This window comes from Mustela nigripes, chromosome 14 (assembly GCF_022355385.1).
Source record: "Mustela nigripes isolate SB6536 chromosome 14, MUSNIG.SB6536, whole genome shotgun sequence".
NCBI classification, from domain to species: Eukaryota; Metazoa; Chordata; class Mammalia; order Carnivora; family Mustelidae; genus Mustela; species Mustela nigripes.
The window spans coordinates 61,981,525-62,003,545 of record NC_081570.1 but is presented as its reverse complement, the minus strand read 5'-3'; the positions used below and the strand labels follow the sequence as shown (position 1 = coordinate 62,003,545).

Sequence of the window (22,021 nt, the reverse complement as noted above, 5' to 3'; positions counted from 1 at the left end):
GCGGGGAGCAGAAAGCCTTGTGGCCACCAGCCCTTGCCTCTGCTAAGTGTTGTCCAGGCCCAGGAGAGTCAGATCTTCCAATTTTTAAAGAAAAACTAGAGACATACCTAAAAAAAAAAATAAATAAATAAAACCAACAACAACAACAAAAAAAAACTTCATCATATTTTAAAATACTGGTTCAGTTTGGAAAAAATATATTCTGTGTAGGCCAAAACACATCTGTTTGGCCCTACCTGCAACCACAAGTTTATGAGTGCTGGCTTAGAATATTAAGAACAAAAGCATGTTTTTAAATTTCCCTTCCTATTTCTCAGTAAACTTAAAAATCTTTTTTTTTGTTTGTTTGTTTAAATTAGAACAAAAAGTTAGTTAACTTGTAGACGATAGGGAGAAATGAATCCAGGCCTTAGGAATAAATGCCTGCCCCCATGAAGAGAAAGGACTCCTTTCGTTTTGGTTGGATGAGTAACAATGAGGACAACCTGCACGGTAATTCTCAATAGCTTACCTTGCATATTAAATTATCACTAGTTGCCCTGCTGCAGTTATTAATATTCTTGATTGGGCATGTGACTTGAATATAGGATAATATACCATGCTAAGGAGTGAGTGGGGTTTGATGTCCTTTGGGGCTTATGACCAACAGCTGGACTCACTCCTCTACTGCCCTAAGAGGTCCAGGATAGTTCTGCTACCTTAGGTGAAGGGATTAGGAGGCAGCCCCTCTCTTCCTGATTCTAGGCATATACTCAGTTAATAAAGTTTTGGGGTACGTGAGTCCCTATGGGCTCAGTTTTAAATGAGTGAAAATGATTATGAAAACCAATGGATTATGAGTTCCTTAGAGATACTTTTCGACAAGATGCACAGTCATTCTACCACAGGCTCTCACTTCGCATTCTCCCCTGCTCCCCGCTCCCCCTTTTCTTACAGTTCTTATTTTAGGGCTTTATTTTGTAACTATTTCTCTTCTCTTTTCATCTACCTACTGGCAGGTATTTCCACATTTTATTCATTAAATTAGAAGAGACGGTCCAGACATTCTGAGACTAAAAGACTTTTTTTCCTGCCCAAATTCCCCTTTGGCAGGACTGCTGTATATGTTAGTAGATAAGAATGTGCACCGCACACCTTTAAGGCATTCCATTCCATTCCTACTGTCATCTGTGGAAATATCCCCGCCTGGAGGTGAACAGAGTTCGAGGGGCACAGCTGTACATTCCTCCTGGCTTTAGACCTAAGGATAAGGACAGTGACTTAATATATTCAAACTTCCTGCTTACCCTCCTATAATGTGTATACCCAGAATCTGTCACATAGGTCCATTGCAACATCTGATCATGTTACTTTTTTCCATTAAAAAAAAAATTATTAATTTTTCTCCCATGCTTTCAGGATTAAATTTGTTAACCACTGGATTCTAAGTGCTGATTTATCATGATCAAGTGCTGATTTATCATGATCACTTTACATGGGTTTAAAGAAACAGATCCCTGGACTGCAGATTGAAGATTCTGGCTTGAAAGATCTCAAGTCTTGGAGTCAGCATTCTAAAAAGCAACCCTTCCACGCCACTGCAAGCCTGGGCATTTCTGATGCATAGTCATATTTAGGCAACACTGGTTTGTATCCATGGTGGACCCCAAGGCCTTCCACAACTGGGCTTCAACCAATCAGACTCGTTTCATACCATATATTGCATTTCAGCTTTTCTGGAATATTTACCCTCACTGAATGTACCATGCTCTTTGGTGCCTCAATTGAATTACACATTCTTTCTGTCTGTTAAGAGTTTTCTTGAACTTTTTTCAGTCAAGTGAACTTGTTTCTTGACTTTAAAGACCTAAACGAAATGGCATCTTCCTGAAAGGATTTCTAGTACTACCTCATCTATAATCAATTATTCCTTTCTTTAGGCTTTTACAACAGTACGTCAGGTAGAAGTGAACCTTGGGGCGCCTGGGTGGCTCATTTGGTTAAGCGTCTGACCCTTGATTTTGGCTCGAGCCCTGTCCTGCATCGGGCTCAGCCCAGAGTCTTAAGATCCTTTCCCTCTCTCTCTGCCTCTGCCCCTCTTCCTGCTCACTCTCTTTTTTAAATAAATAAAATATTTGAAAAAAAAGAAGTGATCTTTAAAAATTGCTGCTCATATACTCCTCCAAAGTTTTAAAACTGTGTACTTAATGTAAGTTTATTTGCATCATGTTTACATCGTTAAGTTGCAAACACTACCAATGATATAATGTCTAACATAATAAAACATCAACTCTTTATAATAAATGTATGTCACCACTTAAAAAAAATAGATCTGAAGTAATCTCAATACCTGTTTTATGTTAGGTTCTTACAGAAGACACCATTTGAATGCAAGGGATTTATTAAGCAGGCGCTCCCAGGAGAAATGGGTAAGGAAATAGGAAAAACATGATGGGAGTCAGGTGAAGTCCCAGCCTCAGCCTGACACTGTTGGGAGCTTAAATGGCAATTCCATGTCCAAGTTTATCCCATATCTGGGCAACAGAGTTGCCTTCTGAAGCTCTGCACTTGTCATTATTGGCTAGGAGACAGTGGGTGTGTATGTGACAGCAGGGTGGGAGGTGGATAGGAAACAGACTTCCAGATTTTTTTCTTTGAGTGCAGAGGCTCCAGAAGTCTGAAGCAGGAGCAGCAAAGCCTAGGATCCGGGAGAAGAGGCACAGCACTAAATAAAGGGAACGTGGCTACTGGGATAGGTTCCAGAGGTAGCAACAATATCCTGACAATGTGATGTTACTGATAATTTAGAACGTATGTTAGACTTCGGATTCTGGAGGATAGAGTAGATAGGATTTTCCCATTCCTCCCACTAAGTATAACTAAAAACTCTGGATATTATACATAAAGCAAACATAAGAAGACTGAAAGGTGAAGAGGGGAAGGTAGACTGGCTAGGCATCTTGGGATCTGAAGAACAACAGAGTGGTAAGTTCTCTGGTGTTCCTTCTTCCCTCACATAACCCGGACTGGGAACTTGAAAAGCCAGAACCCAGAAATGCCAGTGGGCTCAGACTGCCTCTGCCCACCCCCACAAAAAGGGTCCTAATACAAGCCTGTTCTCTTTAGCCAAGGAACCAGGAAACCGTGTAACAAGAGACCTTACAAAGGAAGAGCTGTAATGGAGAAGCCCCACAGTTAGCTGGAGCTTAGCCAACAGGCAGGTCGGGGCAGGAGCTGGGAGTTAACTGCCTCGGAGGTCAGAGCTGCTGGAATGGGTGAGATGCCTGGGATGAAGAGAGAAATGCAAAAAAGCCAAAGACAGAAATATGGGAATACCTACCCATTATTGACATTTGTTTTACAATTAGAGAACAATTTAACAGCTTTAAAAAAAAAAAAAAAAAACCCACATGCTTACTGTCCCTCTCTGGAAAGTCTCAGATCATTTCTGTATTTTTCCAAAGTTAGGAAGATGATTCTAAGGTATAATGAATGTTGAAAATGGTTAAAAGGTTTCAGAGAAAAAGATTTGAGAATTCACCATAATCAGGGCAGAAGCAAGCATTCGGGATGCCTGTGGGCACAAGGTGATTAACAGCACCAAATGCTGCAAGTGGCAAGGGCACTAAAGATTCAAAGGAGCTTCTTTCTGGAACAATGAAGGAGAAGACTGTGCTGGAAGACTTCCGTGGGCATGTTAAAAGAAATTAGAAAAGTAAAAATATTACAATCTTATTATAAAGACCTAAAAGAGAGCAGTTCAGAGAGATGATAGAAAAAGGGAGGGAAGAAACAGCTCAGCATCACGGACATCATCCCTGAGGAATTTAGAAGATAACAGATGTTTTTGAAGTCCATCTATTTTAAAAATGAGAGTGCAAAATGATACGTTAGAAGGCAAGCATCTGGGGTGCAAATCTGAGTAGAATTTACATAAAGACTTAGACAAACTATAAAATATTAGGAAATGCCAAAATCACAACTCAGTGTTGACTATGTTGTATAATTTTTTTCTTGACATTCTGATAATTTTATCCTAGCATGTACTAGTTCTAGGACTAATAATTTCTCTTTAAGTATAACTTTTATGATTTGATACTTTCTGAAAATACAGTATGAAAGCATCATTTTCTAATGAAAATAAATGAGAAATAAATAGTAACACATATGCAAAAGTCTATTAATAACTTTCTCATTTTTATTTAACGTGATGCTGTCAGCACTCCTGTCATGTAAATACAGCAGGTGTCAGAACTATTATACAGAAGAGGAACTGAAAGCCTTGGAAATTCAATGATTTGTTCAAGGACCCTCCAACTTCCATGCAGCAGTCATAACATAGACCCAAGTCTTTTGATTCCTTGAAACTTTCCAAACCAGTATACAAGGATTCTGTAAAGATTCCTAGGTCTTAAGTTATCACTTCTGACCAAGTTTAGTGAGAGACCAGGCCCACCTGTGTGGCAGAGACCATGCCCATGGCAAGCTCTGGTCTGTGAGAAATAATGTGAAGAGGGTTCAGGTATTTTGTCCTGTCCAACAGCAGTTGCTTTCTCCACAAAGTCAAAATAAAGGGAAGGATTTGTCACTGGACTCCACAGTGACAAGAAAAAGCTCATCCCCCTGTAAAGGCTGGAGATTTCAAAGTGAAAAAGGAAGTCAAATATTGTGATGACTTTTACTCAAATATTTCCAATGTTAAGGTTCTCTTGAAAGAGTATTGTAATTCTGTTTTGCAGAAGTAGAAACTGAAACTTAAAAAAGAGAGGCATTAAAAAGTCAATTTCATTTTTGCAATGAATCTCTATGTGACTAAAACGGATGGTATTTAATGAGCAAATATTATACACAGCTATTTTAAAAAACTAAGGATTTCTCTAAAATATAGAGAAAGAATAAGTCTTGCTTCTCTGAATGGCTCATACACTCAAGAAACTAAAATACTCTTGTAAAGAGCAGCTTTGTAATATCTATTAGAAATATTATTCTACCAAGACCAAATCTTAGTAATCTTCAGGGAAGATAGTAATACTGATTCCTGGGTCATCATCATTTTCACAATCTTCATCATTTTCTTCAGTAATACATTTGTCATGTGCTGCTTCTGGGTTTCTTTTCTTCTTCCGAGTATATGATGAATTATTTTTGTCTTTGATTTTCTTTTTGGGATATGAGTTAGTAACAGTTTCTTTTTCCAAAGCATGTTGTAGGCAATTATAAAACCTGTAAAGAAATAAGCATTGCTGTTATATTTGTGTTCTCAAACAGAATAACTAAAATACATCTATAATTTTTAAATTCTATATATTTGATAATGTCCCATGTCAACATTAAAATATAAATGAATCAGAGAAATAATATGCTTCTTACTTTTACATGATCATTTAATTAGGAAGTGTGTTTTCAGTTCTTCAAGAACACACCTGAAAATTGGGTTGGAAACACCTCTTAACAACCTGTTTTCTACCCCAACTTCTATTCCACATGAACAAGCCAAACAAAAAAGGTAAGAACACAAGAGTAATTATTTTTCCTTATAAAAAATGATAAATGTAATAAAATCTCACTTTAGAGAATTTGGCAAATATATGAGGTTAAAAATACACTACCTCTACAGAATTACCTAGAAATAACCTCTCAGTATTTTTATTCTTTCCAGTTTATTAATGTATTCTGAATTAATGTATTTATATATGTACCCATATACCTACTGCTTTTTACAGAATTATTATAGTTTTACATTGTTTTATCAAATTTAATATTTATTAAAAACATTTTCTGTATCACTAAGTAAACAACAAAATAACACTTTTTAATAGTAGTATAACATTATGTCATCTAGGTTGGCCTTAATTTGTTTTCAAACTTGCCCTAATACAAACAACAGTGTGACAAACATTTTTAAAAATAGTATGATGGGGCGCCTGGGTGCTCAGTCATTAAGCTTCTGCCTTCGGCTCAGGTCATGATCCTAGGGTCCTGGGATCGAGCCCCGTATCGGGCTCCCTGCTCAGCGGGAAGCCTGCTTCTCCCTCTCCCACTCCCCCTGCTTGCATTCCCTCTCTTGCTGTGTCTCTATCAAATAAATAAATAAAATCTTTAAAAAAAAAAAGTAAAAATAGTATGATATAAGTTTCTAGCTACTTATTTAGGACAGACCGCTAGAAATATAACTGCCTGGCTAAAGGGAGAATATTGTAAAGCTCTTGATAAATACCACCTGTTTTCCAGAAAAGATGTTCAAAAACATATGCTTCTAACAGCAGTACTTGAAAGATCACTTCATTCATATGTTGAATATTACCATAAAAAAAACATTGATAAGAGACAATGATATCTTATAAAATAATAATTATCATTTTTGTTTGCGAGTGAAATTGTTTTTCATGTTTATTAGTTATTTTGATTTTTTTTAATGTGAATTACTCTTTTCCTTTCCTCATATTTCTACCTTGGTTTTAATTGTGTGCTACAGTAAACTGTTAGTTCCCCCCAAATTGGTCTTCACATCTTTTCTCCTCCCATGTTAACACCTAAACCAATCCTCCACCTGACACAGAGGTTTTCTGCCATGTGGGAGGGCAGAGAGGCGGCATGGTGTATTGCACGTGATTCACATGCTTGCCACTAGGAAAGTTAAAGGGAGGCTAATTCCCTTACTGAGTCTCGATCTCCTCATTTAGAAAAGCAGACATTATCCTGTACCGAGCTGGGTTGTCAGAAAGTTACAAGTGACCTATGTAAGTACTTAGCACAGTGCCTGGCACAAAGTAAGTTCTTGATATGAACTTTTTTATAGAATATAAACTCTATGAGACCAAGGACCCTATCTATCATGTTTTCTGTTTCATTCTTAGCATATAGTACAATGCTAAGACATCCGGTAAAAATAAGTGAATAAACCACCACTGAACAAAAAGGTGAATATGGATGTGTTACCCTAGGTCCCCAAGCAGAGTAATCTGGAAGCTGAGAACCCCCTTGTTTACTGTGGGGATCTCATGCTTTTAAGTTCTATTATAATGTAAAGTATAACAGGGAATTTTTGACAACTATGGAATAGATTGCTATTTGGATCAATTTTCTTTTTTCTTTTTTCTTTTTTTTTTTTTAAGATTTTATTTATTTATTTGACAGACAGTGATCACAAGTAGGCAGAGAGGCAGGCAGAGAGAGAGGAGGAAGCAGGCTCCCTGCTGAGCAGAGAGCCCGATGTGGGGCTGGATCCCAAGACCCTGAGATCATGACCCAAGCCGAAGGCAGCGGCTTAACCCACTGAGCCACCCAGGCGCCCCTGGATCAATTTTCTTATTTAATTGAATGAATAGGTTATAAGTTCTAGTTGTAAAGGCTCTAAAATTGCCCTAAAAAAACAAGATAGTCACCTGTTTCCAAATAGTCCAGCCAATTTTAATATGTACCTAATATGATTACACCATATCCTATCCATATTTCAAGAACTTACATACTCACCAGTTATGTATACCTGATATCCAGCACCATATCTGGCAAATAGTAGACACCCAATAGGTATTTCTTTGGTGAATAACTCAATCTCAAAGAGGAGGTATAGTACAGGAAAAACAGTATAGCAAGAGGTACAGCAAAAGACTTTGGAAAATACTACTATTGTATAATTTTTTAGACCCTGTTCCATGGTAACAACCTTTTAGTTTAATGTACCCCTTTATCCTTACCCAACTGAAACCTGGTTCCCCGATAAAGACACCATCTGCTTTGCATTCTTCTCGAGTGGGTATACTTATTTTTTCTGCATCTCACCTAACAGAGTTGGGACGAGGTGAGAATGCAGCTGGCTCACCAACACTTCACCAGACTAAACTCCTTCATCTGCCCCTCATGTCATCTACCGATATTTTGTTCAGTATCTTACATTCATGAAAATTTCTACACCCAGGATAATCTTTCCCTCCCGGTCTTACCAGCATCCCGGGTGACTTTAATGACTGATTTTCTTTTCATCTTCCATACTGCCTATTTAGAATAGTTTAACACAATGACCCAGTAGAATGACTCATTTTATCTAAAACGTAAGTCCAGGGGCACCTGGGTGGCTCAGCTGGTTAAGTGTCTGCCTTCAGCTCAGTTCATGATCCTCAAGGTCCCAGGATCGAGCCCCACATGGGCTCCTCACTCAGCAGGGAGCCTGCTTCTCCCTCTCCCTCTGCCTACTGCTCTGCCTACTTGTGATCTCTCTCTCTCTGTCCAATAAATAAACAAAATCTTAAAAAAAAATAAAAAGTAAATAAAACGTAAGTCCAAAACTTCATCATGCCACCAAATGATGTGAATCATTTCAGATCATTGTTCCATTGATAAGAATGATTCACATGATAGGTGAATCACCCCTATCTGATCATAAGAGGCTATCCACGATATGCAACTCCATTTTCTACCATTCTCTACCCAACCCTGAACTTTAGACTCAGGTCACCGAGTCTTTTTTCTGGATTATACTTTATCCCTAGAAAATTAAAGATAAGATTAAATTGCTCTTTTATGATCATAGAGAATTAATAGCTTGTGTAAAATATCCTGTCAATCACATAAAAAAGTAATTAAAGAGGAATAGGTGCCTTACTTTAACCTTCCATTAAAGAACCTAAGAATTTAAAGCTACATCCTTGCGGTACCAAAAACAACTGTAAAATGGAAAATGATTCTGTTGTCTGAAAGCCAAGAACAAATACTCCAAATACGTTTTCCTTTTGTTTTTTAAAGGGAATTTTTAAAAAGTTCTTTGGGAAACTTTCTCAGTAAGTCAGAAATTTGTTTTGCAATTACATGCTCTCTCCTCATACGATGCCCCTTTACAGAGCACTCTGAAGCCCAATTCTCAAAGTGCAATTTTCTCCACTCTCATAGACAATAAAAAGAACTCAGAAGATAAAACGAAATGTATGCACAGGCAACTATCTTCCCCACCCCCAAAGAAAATCAAATTGTCTTCAGTTTCTCTACTTCTGCAGTCAGATTATCATGCCACAGGGCAACCTGTACTTAGCGCTCTCCAAGACAGAACTTTTCAGAGCAGCTCTAGGAAAATGAATTCTTTTTTTCAGGTCAGTTAGAGAACCACTTGCAATAAAGAGCTGATATTTCTCTGACTTCTGAAATAGGAATATAAAATTAATGAAATCTAGCCACAATTTCATACCCTTTAAGGGTTCCATTATTCACACATAACAAAAAAAGCTATTTTCACAGATATGTATTTAGATTTTAACTCGATTAAACCCTAGCATTTTTATTAAAAAACAGGTATGTGACGGAGCCTGTGTCAGGTGCTAGAGAAGGAGGGAAAGGACCCAGCTGTGCCCTCAAGCAGCTCAGGGTTTAATGTGAGCTGCAGAACTGTACAGACACATTCAGCATACCATGAAGCAGACAAGAGGAAGGGGGAGTACAGCGGGGGTACCTCGCTTCAAGTGAGATCATGAAATGCTCCTTGAGAAATAACCCAATGCCGGGGCTGAATTATAAGGATGGACAGAAGCTGGCTAGGTACAGGAGAGGAAAAAAATGAGGAACAGAATATCCAAGGGAGAAACTATACAAAAATAAAGTTATGTGTTTTCACTTTATATTATTTGCTTCTTTGATCTTAAGTAATAGGGAAATGTGTGACTTATTATTTACCTGTTTTAGTTCTGTTTTTAAAAATAAGACAGCAACAACAAGGAGTCTAAGACATCTGTTACCCTTGCCGCCTCCTCCTTTCTACTCCCATTTCTAGTCTGTCACCATGTTTGGTTTACATTCTGCACTATCACTCCCATTCATCTTGCTGTTCAAGCTCCTATTACTTCTCACCTGAACTGTGTGCCAAGAGCCTACACCGCTCACTCTTATCTCCAGACCATCTTACACGTCTTCCAGAATAATCATTTAAGGCTCTGAAGCCTCATAAGTAGCACTATGGATGGAAAAAGTTAACAAATTAAGCAAACACTTATTAAATACTATTCTCATGCCAGGCCCTCAGAGAATGGTAAATAAGAAACTGTCATTATCTTTGGGGAACTCAATTTAATGGATTAACTTTTAAGTTCTTTATTGCTTATTATTAACTCAATAAACATGTGCTGGTTTTCCACTATGAGCTGGACACTACCTTAGGTTTTGGGATAAGAAATATTTAAAGCCTGTATGAGTATGGTTGGTGGCAGGGAGAACTCAGTCCTATTTTCAATGTGACCGCACTGTAGTGGAAGAAAAGGACACACATGCAATTAATTAATGTAATTCAATATGGTTCAGATGTCTATTTTGTACTGAGAAATAAACTGTAACGATATTGGCAAATAATAAAAAAATCTGAACCAAGGAAATGGCTATGGGGTTGAGACTAGGACAAGAAAGCTAATGAGGGAAGGCTGATGGAAGTATTCTAGTTAGATATGTTTCAACGGTTATTGACTATACAGGCTCAGGACTTGGGAGAGATTTGGAGGACCTATCAATTATATGGGGAAGCAGCTGAAGGCAAGGCTAGGAACGACAGGCAGCACAAGCAGGAAGGAAAGCAGAGAGCGACAGAACAGAATTTCATAGACCTGCCAATAGCTGTATGAAAAAATGCTCCATGTCATTGACTATTAGGGACATGCAAATCAAAACCACAAATACATCACCTCACACCTGTCAGGATGGCATCTATCAAAAAAGCCCACAAAAGACAACAAGTATTGGCAAGGACCTTGAGAAAAGGGAATCCTTGTGCATGGCTGGTGGGAATATAAAATAGTGCAATTCCTGTGGAAAACGGCACAGCAGCTATTCTACTGCTGGGCAAACACCCAAAAGAACTGAAAGCAGGGCTCAGACATTTGTACACATGTGTTCCTCACAGTGTTATTTACAAAAGCTTAAAGACGGAAAAATCCCAATTGTTCACTGATGAGTGAATGGATAAATAAAATGTGACCTACAAATACAGTGGAATATTATTTAGCCTTAAAAAGGAGTGAAATTGTGATACATGCTACAACATGGATACACTCTGAAGAGCGTATACTTAGGTGACATAAGCGAGACACAAAAGGACAAGTATACTATTCCACTTACGTGAGGGACCTAGAATAGTCAAATTCAAAGTAATAGAAAATAGAATGGTTACCAGGAACTGGGAGTCTGGGGAAGGGGGACTTGTTGTTTAACAGGTTCTGAGTTTGAGTTTAGGATGATGAAAAGGTTCTGGAGGTGGACAGTGGTGGCTGCTTAACAGTGTGAATGTACATGATGCCACTGAAATGTGCGGTTAAAACTGGTAAGTTTTATGTCATATATATTTTACCATAAAATAGAAAAGTTTAAAAAAAAAGCACAACTGACCTTTTTTCCAATTTGTTTTATCAACAGTACTATATGCCAATGTAGTCAGCCATTTTACTCTTTATTTACCATTTTCTTACTATATAGCTCATGAAGAGAAGAACATGGCTAATTTCCTTCTACTCATACATAGTCAAATAGTGGTTTCATTGGACCCAAGTCAGTCGTGATCTCTTATTAACAGATCCAAACAGAACCTTTCTCTTATAGTTGTAAAGAAATCTCCAAACTTCCTATTTTTTAGTTAGAAATTATTATATATAAAATTCTCTTATTCCTCCCATTAAGAAGTGGGTTTGGGAATTGTTTCACACAAATAAGACCTTTTTTCTTAAATTAAAAACATTTACCTCTTAACTTTGATTTTTACATTTCTAGACTATTTCTTATTGCTGACATATTACTGATTAGGACTTGACATTTAAAAATTCTACTATAGTTACTTGAATTGTGAAACTTTGGTCCTATGACAAACCAATTTCATACTCAAAGTCTGATTGCAGAACTTATCACCTCCAGTATTTTTTTTTTTCACTTTTCCACATTGGAAGGGTAACTTTTTCTCCGCATTTGGTTGAATGTACAGCTGTTCCCAGAGAAGCTCTCTAATTTGTTCCCCCTTTCTGAATTCACGTGTAATCTTCTAATCAGTATCTTAAGACATTTTCTGCCCTTCTTTTAATTTTTCATTGATTTTATATGATGAGCATGGCTCTCTTGATAGCAGCATGCATACTATAATCTCAAAACATATTTTTGAGTCGATGGATTTAAAGTGTAATTTGATTTTACAGCTGGTGAACGTGGCTCAATTAACTTCACCAGGGTGTGTAGTTACTTGCTCTTGGGCTATATTTATAATCTTGTTGAAATTCAAGTAAGGAAACAGAGAAACTGATTTGTTACTTCCTACATTTTAGCAAAGAGCCTCACCGGAATACAATCTAAGAACATAGTAAACTTATGGAATGGTACCAATAAATCCCTAGATGTAGTTCAAATTCAGTAGTCTGGGGAAGTGGCTGGGTGCTCCTTAGTACTTACTTGAAACGATCACTTCATTTAGAATGTTTGCTCAAAGCACCTGGTAGCCAGGTAACCACTCAGGTTTTTTCAACCAGGGTTCTACTAGAAAATTAAGCTCCAATGCCCCAAGACATCCATTGTCTATAATGAGTTAACTTCTCTCCAATGTATCTACAATAGAAGATGTATACCCTTGTTGCAAGAACTGAGAAACAGTCGCTTGAATAAGTTTGTGACTTCTGTGGTTCAAATGAGGAGTCCTGGTTAAGAAAGCCTGGAGGGTTTGTAATGATGTGATCATAGGTTTGTTTTCTCTAGGTGTCACTGAAGAAGGAAAAGAGTGACCCTATCCTGAGAACCCATGACATGACAGGGATAGGGCCAGTCATTATATAGATGCTATTTATACTAAAACTGTTCTTTAAGATGGGAATTTCTCCTAAGTTAGATGGAAGACAAATGAAGTCAAGGATGTTGAGTAAGTTGTGGTGGAACCCGGATTCAAATTCAGTTCTGCCTCTGGAGCCAAATTCAACACTGCTACCATTGGAACGTGTAGTCTTAGCTACTTCAAAAAAAAAAAAAAAAAAATTGTAGGTATTAAAAGAATTTTAAGCAGGCAAGTAAAATAATAGGATTCCTTTGCACTTTACAGACAGGATTCTGATGGTGATACCAAGAATGGCTTGGCAGAGAGACACACCAGAAACATTCTACTATGAGACCAGCTAACAAGGCTATTGCAGCGGCCTTAAATAAAGAAAGTGACAGTAGAGATGATCTAAGAATAATTTAGGGGGTGACTGACTGGTTGTGAGGTAGCCAAGGAAGTGGGGATGGAGGGAAGGACATTACAAACGCTAAGTTGGCCATCACTCCTTGACAAACTCAGAAGCGTACATCTTGCTGATGCCAGATCACCGGCATTCCCTTCATATAAGAAAGATAGCATCACAGTCACCTCTTCATGTCAAAACACTATTTTTATGAAAAAGTTGGCAAGAAAGTAATGTAAGAGTTTTATTTACCAGGAGGTAAAATTTAAGAAGAAAAGGTATAAGGATGTGAATTGATAGTCATGATCCTTCCACCTGGGACAATTATGGCAGTTCTAGATCTAATCCGTAAGAACCAGCCACATACGTAAAAGATTTATTAAGCTAAAATTAACCAGGTTGGTTTCCTCAAAAGGATATTCTAGATAATTGCCAGCAGATCACATTCAGGGGGCAGTGTGTACCTCTTCCTTGGCTGCCTTCAACTTCATCAGTCATGGTCCCCATTGCTGTTGGGCGCTCTCACCTGAGGGGTGATGCTTCTCTCCCTTTATGCCTGTTCCTACCAGTCACGTCCCACTACCCTGATGGAGCTTCCCCTTTACACTCCATTTAGTAACCTTTACTGTCTGGGCTACTCTCATCTGTTACTTTGATCGCTTTTTTATGATCTGTGCTAAGATTACAAATAGAAAAGTTAAATGTGTGTATCAGTATTTTCAAGGATGACTTAGATATATGAGTACCATAGAAACATCCAATTAATATACCTTTCAATTCTCTTCTTGTTTTCCTCCATTTTTTGATTTGCTATCTGTAACAGGAAGTCAATATATTCCTCAGTCACCATCAGTTTTCCCTTATGGCTTAATGGAACTTCTAAGCCATGTGTGCTCCGGATAGCCTGCAGGAACAGACAATTTAGATATGATGACTTATGCACTAGAGACACTGAAGATAACTTAAGAAAAGTCCCATTTAGGGCTGTGTTTAAACATGTTTGGTTCCATTACAGTCTTTAAGTTTAACTTTAATATACTTTAGCTAAACATAACTCAATCAAAGGAGATTAAACAGATTTTCCCATCACATAAAGTTATTTCTTAAGAAAGTCATTCTATACATTGTCTTTTAGGAAAGCAGAAAATAGCCAAAAATCCAATCACTCTGACAATTTCACTCTCACTAACGCTTAGGAAGCTTTAATAAACTATTTAAAGAAAAGAAAAAAAAATGGAATCTCAACAGAAGCTTCAAGGAAAAGTCAAAATGGACTGAATGTGAAATAGCCTCTTAGTGCTGCTTGAGCAGAGTGTGGCTATGAGAGAGGAAAATAAACCATGCCTGGTAACTATCTCCCAAAGGGGCTGCCTTCTCCATGCTTTAGGGTTGCCAATCTTAGTAACCTCTTGATGAAACAGCCAATGTGTTCTGAGTAAATCCAAACGGTGGAAATGGTTTAAGAACAGCAACAAAAACTAGTACAAGAAATAAAAACTCTTTCGTTGAACTTTTATTGAGCATCTACAGTGTTTTGGCCTCATGAAAGGGGTGAAGAAACAGAAGAAATATAACCTCTGCCTTTAAGAGCTCACACTTTAAAACAGGAAATAAATAGTGAACAAAGAGTGACAAGACAACATAGGTGTTATGCCAGGAGAGACACACACACATATGTACGAACGTGTCCATAAGTGTATACAGACACACACACGCAGTGCTAAGGAAACATAGAAGAGAACAACTAATTGAGACTGAGGCCTCCGCTTTATGGGAAAGGTAGCATTTGAGTTGGGGTTTTAAGGATAAGTGCCATTTTACCAGGTATAAAAATGGGGGCAGGGGACATTCCAGCCAGAGAAACAGCTCATCTATAGTCATGGAGGCATGAAAGAGTACGATACATTTGGGAAAGAGCTGAGAGTTTTCTGTCTGGCTGGAGCAGAAGTATGCTAGCAGAGGATGAGCATAAATAAGGTAAGTGGAAAATAGTTTGGGTAGGGCCTCGAATACAAGGGGAAATATATGGAGACCCTGACTTTTTTAAAAGGGGGATTCTGACCGTATTGGCTGGGGGGACGAAAGGAGAAGATGGACAGCAGGAGAACGAGTCAGGAGACCACTGTAAAGACTGGGGGAGGATCATGATGGCTTAAGTAGGGGCAGTGACAGAGGGCTTGGAAGGGTGGAGTTGGGCATAAGAAATTAGAGGCAGATGTGACAGGACTTGTAAGTAACTAAACACAGAAGACAAAGGAATGGAAAGTGAATGAACGGTTCTGTTCTTGCTTGGGCTCCCAGATGGAGTGTACAGGAAGGAGACAGGGACACAAACCAGTACTGTGGGCTTTGACTTTCTAGTTAGGCATGTTTCTTATTTTTTTTTTCCTAGGTGTCTTCTTTTGTAAGCCATCTCTATTGAGAAATGGCAAATTTGTTAAAAATAGAGAACAGGAAAGTCTAGGAAGCTAGAATGGAAGAAAACCTGAAATAGTTCAAAAGCCAAGAATCCATACCATTACAAATAATAAATACTATCGCAGTCAGAACAGGGCAAAATCACTAGGAGCTGATTTGGCCATGAAAGGACTCAGAGAGGGTGGAGGCTTAGCAAGGGCTTTAAAGATCATCTAGTCCATGGTTGGCAGATAGTAAATATTTCTGACTTTGTGACCATACAGTATCTGTTATAACTACTCACTTTTGCCATGATAGCACAAAAGCAACCTAGGTCAGGATTTTATCAAGTGAGAGTAGTGGGATCTGACCTCCTGTGGATTGATCTTGACCAAGAAAATTGAGACCCTGAGGAATTAAGGGGCTTGCCCGAGTTCATGCAATACAGCTATGGTAAGCCAGCGGAGGACTTTAGACACTTGCCTATGATTCTCTCCACTACGTCATGGTACTGATTACATGGAGCTTGGACTATTTAGGATGAGGAGGGCACAGAGAATCAGCCTGAAAGGAAGTAGAGGACGACACTATAAGATAAGAGCTCAAATGCAAATCTAAGAACTTGACTTTGCTCTATAGAAAAGAGTAAAGTACTGAAAATTTCTCAGCAAGGGAATGGCAAGATTTGGGCAGGGAGAGACTAAAGCCCGGGAGTCCAAAGAGATTTTTCAATAATCTGAATCGCTTCAGGCCCAAAGAACTGCTTTTTGCCAAAAAAGTTTTCTTACCAACATAGTCTTGCCTCTCTTCCCCACGGTTATGCCAGAGTTCCTGAAACCAGAATCTATTGCCACTGAATGCTGTTAAAAAAAATAAACTGTTAAATTCTGATAATCTGGCTAATTAGATAAACTGGTTAGCTCTACAAATTGCAGAAATATATATAACCTCAAACCTATAATTAAATTTTAAAACTAGTTAATTAAACTGACATCATATATTTTTTTATAAATTTAAAACTTAGAATTAAATCTACCCTTGGGGTACCTGGGTGGCTCAGTCATTAAGCATCTGACTTTGGCTCGGGTCATGGTCCCCTAGTCCTGGGGTCGAGCCCCATATCAGACTCCCTGCTCTGAGGGAAGCCTGCTTCTCCCTCTCCCACTTTCCCTGCTTGTGTTCCCTCTCTTGTGTCTCTCTCTGTCAAGTAAATGAATAAAATCTTAAAAAAAAAAAAAAAAAAAAAAGAATTAAATCTACTCCCATACCTATAAATTTAAGTATAATCTAAAAACGTTACCAAAATCTGTGCATCCTGCAACTCTCGACACTGCACATGGAGAATGAGTGGTTCAAATTTCAAAATGGCATCACCAGTTGCTTTCCTCAGAGCTGGCATCTAAATAAATGAGAAATGTTAGGCATCAGACACCAATACATGATCCTTCTCTATGGTGACCTTTTACCATATGCAACTTCAGTTTTTTCCAGAAACATTCTGAATCATCCAGTATACTTTTTCTGCAATAACTTTTCACTCTGTTTTCTTGGTCCTCTTTTTCCAACCACCTGCCTATTCTTTTAAAAGACCTGGTTTCTAATTCTCCCATAAACCCCTCGTGTCATTCTTTCCAGCCATACCTTGGAAAGTAAACTATTACTCTATTTAATTCCAAAACAGATTTCTATTAAGGAATACGGTATATGATATATGGAATATGGTATATGGTATAAATTTTCATTAAGGAATATGGCTGGACCAGTCCATAGAGCATGTGACTCTCGATTCTGAGGTCACAAGTTTAAGCCCATGTTGTACCCAACATGCACAGAGCCTACTTTAAAAAAAAATAAAGGAATATGATATGAAAGTTTGGGTTTTTTTTTTTATGATATGAAAGTTTTATTCAGGGTGTCTGAGTGGCTCAGTCAGTAAAGCCTCTGCCTTTGGCTCATGATCCTGGGGTGTTGGGATCTAGTCCCACATCGGGCTCCTTGCTCAACAGGGAGTCTGCTTCTTCCTCTGCCCATCCCTGCCCTTTGTGCCCTTGCGCATGCGCGTGCGCGCGCGCGCGCGCGCGCGCGCTCTCTCTCTCTCTCTCTCTCTCACAAAAATAAATAAAGCATCTTAAAAAAAAAATAAAACATCTTAAAAAAAAAAAGTTCTGGGGTGCCTGGATGCCTCAGTGGGTCATGCCTCTGCCCTCGGCTCAGGTCATGATCCCAGAGTCCTAGGATCGAGCCCTGCATTGGGCTCTCTGCTCAGCAGGGAGCCTGCTTCCTCCTCTTTCTGCCTGCCTCTCTGCCTATTTGTGATCTCTGTCTGTCGAGTAAATAAACAAAACCTTAAAAAAAAAAGTCCTATTTAAATGCTTTGTTATTAGATTGAAGTTGAGATGCATATATGTCTTGAGCTAGAATTTATACAAAGTGGTTATTATTTCTGTCCACCTAGTGTCCTCGGGCAGTATCCTCCCTTCTTCACACCATTGGATTCCGATGGGACTGTCAATCATGACCCTATCATGACTCATGACTCCTGCTATCATAATCTCAGAAATGCCAAATGCCTAGGTCTGATGAAGGACAGCATTCCATTCTGGCAAAAATAACTGATCTCAAGAGGAGAACATCTAATCCAAGCAGGAAGACTCAGACTCGCCTGGAAATAATACCTGGATATTAGCAAGAAGAAGTCCGTTTCTGCTGGGGCTCCTGGCAGCTATTTTTCTACCACAAAGACTGTCTACAGCAGAAGAGAACACGGGTCAATATGCAGAAAACCAGTACCCAAATAAGGAGATGAAGAATGAATGAGTACCTTAAGACAACACTTGAGTACCTGAATAGCGAATGTAAAGTGCCCAACGAATACAAACTCACATGAACTCATTTTAATTTCTGAAGCTAAATAACCCAGGATAGATAGGAAGCTTTACAAGAAGCAACCCAGATAAATAATGTATAACTGATTTATGTCTGTTTACTGGTAATATATAGATAGTACTATCCTTTTCTCTGAGCTACCTTCTCCTTGTATAATTTATTCCAGGTTACAGAGTTATCAAATGGTAGAAGAGTAATTTTTTATTTACTCTGTGTCAATATCCATGAACTCTCTATGTCCAAGGGGATGTCTTCTGTTGAGCAATAAGTAATGCTTATTGCTTATATACATATTTATACTTTTATCTCCCAAATCAAAAAAGTCACCGTAATGAATTCTCCTAGGCTTTCTAATCTTCAGTCATTATAATTAAGCACATAAATCTACCTTGAATGTGCTATTCTTTTCATATGTATTTAATGTGAGTCTGAATTAAAAATTTACTTCTAAGTTTATATATATAAACTTACCACATCATCTTTTACACAAGGTTTGTGTGTAACCAGTAGCCAGCAACAGTTTTGCTTTTGAACCTCAAAACCATTTATACCCTAAAATAAAAAAAAAACATAATTTAATTTAGTCATATAATATTTACACAAATAGTAAGTATAATGCATAGCATAATTGTAAGCTTTCTTAGATTAATAATCCCAAGCAGTAATTTTAAGTATTACTGAGAATAATTCACTAGGTTTTGGGTAAAGTTAACCCGAAACAAAAATGAAACCAAATTATTTGGTATAGAAAGAAAATAAATTGTTTATTAAGATATAAAACTTAATATTTTCTGATATATGGTCATGATTTTGTCAGAAGAAAAGGGATTATTTTAAGGGGTTATATGCTAGCAGCCTGAGTTGTACTCTAGTTGTTTTATTTGGCTTACAAAAAAAAAAAAATTTTTTTTTTTTTGAGAGAAAGAGGACAGAGAGCACGAGTAGGAGGTGGGGTAGAAGGGGCAGAGGGAGAGAGGGAGAGAGAATCTTAAGTAGGCTTCCCAACTCTGAGATCATGGCCTAAGTTGAAATAAAGAGTCAGATACTCAACCTACTGAGCCACCAGGTGCCCCTTGGCTTGCACAAAATTTTAAAAAACAAACAAAAAAACAACTTGGAATTCCCTTTCTAAAAAAGCACTGTACCAATCCCACACAGGACCTGTTACTTTTTAGTGACAGGTGGACTGTTCACACCCTTATAATAAGTTTAGTTTCTAAAGGCATACATCTGTAACATTGGGATTAGACTATATATATAGAATCAAAGGGCAGAGCTAGGACTGCAAGGTCAAAGCTTCGAGAAGCAATGCCTTAACATTAGGGTTTTTTGTTTTGTTTTGTTTTTTATTAACTGAAAAAATATTTATTAGATTCTTTGGTTATAAACATATTCTACCCTCAGAGAGACTGGAAAGAAGATGCAGGGAACCATACTTAGTTTAAATCACTGTACTTCTACAAAGTAATTGTTTTTACAGTGAGTTCACAGAAGACTTGGCTGTCTAGCTTTGTAAAGAGGAAGAGCTGTGCCTGTCCTAAGTAACTGGTTTGCTTTCATTGAATAACCTCAATAACATTTATCTGATCTTATGCTGGCTGCTCTAAATGTTAGAAACAAATGTGTGACTCACCTCTAGCAAATTTACAGAATCTAGGGGCATATATAGGAACTAAAACTATCTCTAGTTTCATCTTACCTATAGTCCCTTCATCCAGATTTTCCCACTTTTAATTTTTCTTCTTATATTGCTTTTCTGTAAGTCGATGCAAATCCTTCCCAAAAATAAGGCTAAATGAAAATAAATAATATACATAAAATGAAAAGAGGTTCAGAAGAAGTCCTAAGGCAGTTCAGAAGAAGCGGTCATTACTTACAAATGGGTATGTATGCTTGTGTTCAGATGGGAGAGGGGAGTTATGGAAGCCACATCTCAAATATACAGACATGGGGGGAAACATTTCAGGAAAAATAAATATGAACAAAGGCAAGGGTGGTAAATATAAGAAGAAAAAAAGACCAACTCAATTCTAGTGAAGAGATAAACATGAAGAGAAGTAGCAGAAAATATCAGAGCAGCAGAAGGGTTGGAAGGTATACTAGAATAGGGGTTTGGATTTTGTGTTGGAAAAACGTGTAATAAAAGATTTCAGCATGGATGAGTGACATGTACAGAATTGTCTTTAGGAAGGTGGATCTGTTAACAGTGTGTAACATGGTTTAGGGTAGAGAGAATGGTAGATCAGTGACCTATCAGAAAACGCTACAGAAATCCAGGTAAAACAGGGCAGTAGATGAGAGAGTAAGCCCAACTAGAGTGCCAAAGCACAGGAGGCAATGGTGGCAATATAAAAATATTCTACCCCACTAACCTGGGGGACCAGCAAATTACCAGTCAACGAGGGATCTAAAAAATGAGTTTGTGAGTGTGCTGTCTTGCATGCTTTGAATTCAATCCGAATATTAATATCGACATGCAGCTAACTTTTATAGCTCACTTAATATGAGCCAGGCATGATGCTAAATGTTTCAAATTATCCCATTTCAACTACGTAAAATCCCTAAGAAGCCGATACTCTATTATCCTCAGTTCATAGAACAGGGAGGGGTTGAGTTTAGATAACCTTCCTAAAATCGCAAAGCCAGTAAGTCCCATAATTAGCTTAGAATCTAAGCAGTATCACTCCAAAGCCTGAGGGCTTGACCACTATCTCAGACTAACCCACACTGCGCTATTTTATTTAGCATAATGTAAAAATTACCAGAGCTGTAATAACGGAGCGGGCCACTAGGAGGCAGTAAACACCTTAACTCCGGAGACGTTCTATCTAGCAGTTAATTCGGTAGCGCGATCGAAGAGAAAAGCCTCCCAGCCTCGCCCTGCTGGGAAGTCCTTAAATTCCCCCACTATTCAGAATCAAATTCTCTAATCCTTGCAACTCCAGAGCATTCTCAGGCCAGCAGTTTCGCCATCACGGGGGGCCTGGCAGAAATACGTAGTGTCATCAGCTCCGTCCCAGAATTACTGAATCAGAATCTGTGTTATAAAAGAGCACCCGCTGATTAAGAGACCCGTTAACGTTGTAGAAGCACTGGCCTAATTCAACCTCGAAGTTTCATAAAGAAGCCGAAACCCCCTATCAAAAGGACAAGCACAGGCTGGACTGGCACAGGCTGGACTGGGGTGCACGGGGGCCGGGGTGGGGGGCGGCCCAGGGCTCCTGGGGTTGCACTCCGCAGGGCTGGCGGGGAAACAAAAGGGCCTCACCCCGTCTAGGAGGAGGATGCGCCCCGCGCAGGAACTGGTGGTGAAGTACTGTTCTCGCCCATTCAGGAGCTGCACAAGTTCTACCACATCCTCGTCCACACTGCCCTTCCGGCTGAGGTCCGCTCTGCTCAGACACTGGGCCTTCCATCTCCTGAACTCTGCGGAACGATCCATGCGAGGAAGGCTTTAGAGTCTTCACTTTGACATCAGCCCTCGCCTTTCCCTGGGGGAAGCCATTTTGAGGCGAGTGGTGGCCGGAAAGGCCCAAACTTCCTCCCCGTTCCCAGTTCGGGAGCGCGTCGTGCCCTCCCCTGAGGGCGGGGAGACGGGCGCC

At 38.7% G+C, this 22,021-nt stretch overlaps 1 protein-coding gene across 1 annotated transcript; it reads right to left on the bottom strand.

The window, feature by feature from the left end:
* Positions 1-4,154: 4,154 nt before the first annotated feature.
* On the bottom strand, positions 4,155-21,961 carry TYW3 (tRNA-yW synthesizing protein 3 homolog). The gene is made up of 6 exons (XM_059375148.1): positions 21,688-21,961; positions 18,891-18,971; positions 16,834-16,932; positions 16,322-16,393; positions 13,907-14,040; positions 4,155-5,202 (listed from the first exon to the last, which is right to left on the bottom strand). Exons 1-6 carry the CDS (start codon positions 21,859-21,861, stop codon positions 4,983-4,985), a joined length of 780 nt encoding a protein of 259 aa, XP_059231131.1. The 5' UTR covers positions 21,862-21,961; the 3' UTR covers positions 4,155-4,982.
* Between the last annotated feature and the right edge of the window lie 60 nt (positions 21,962-22,021).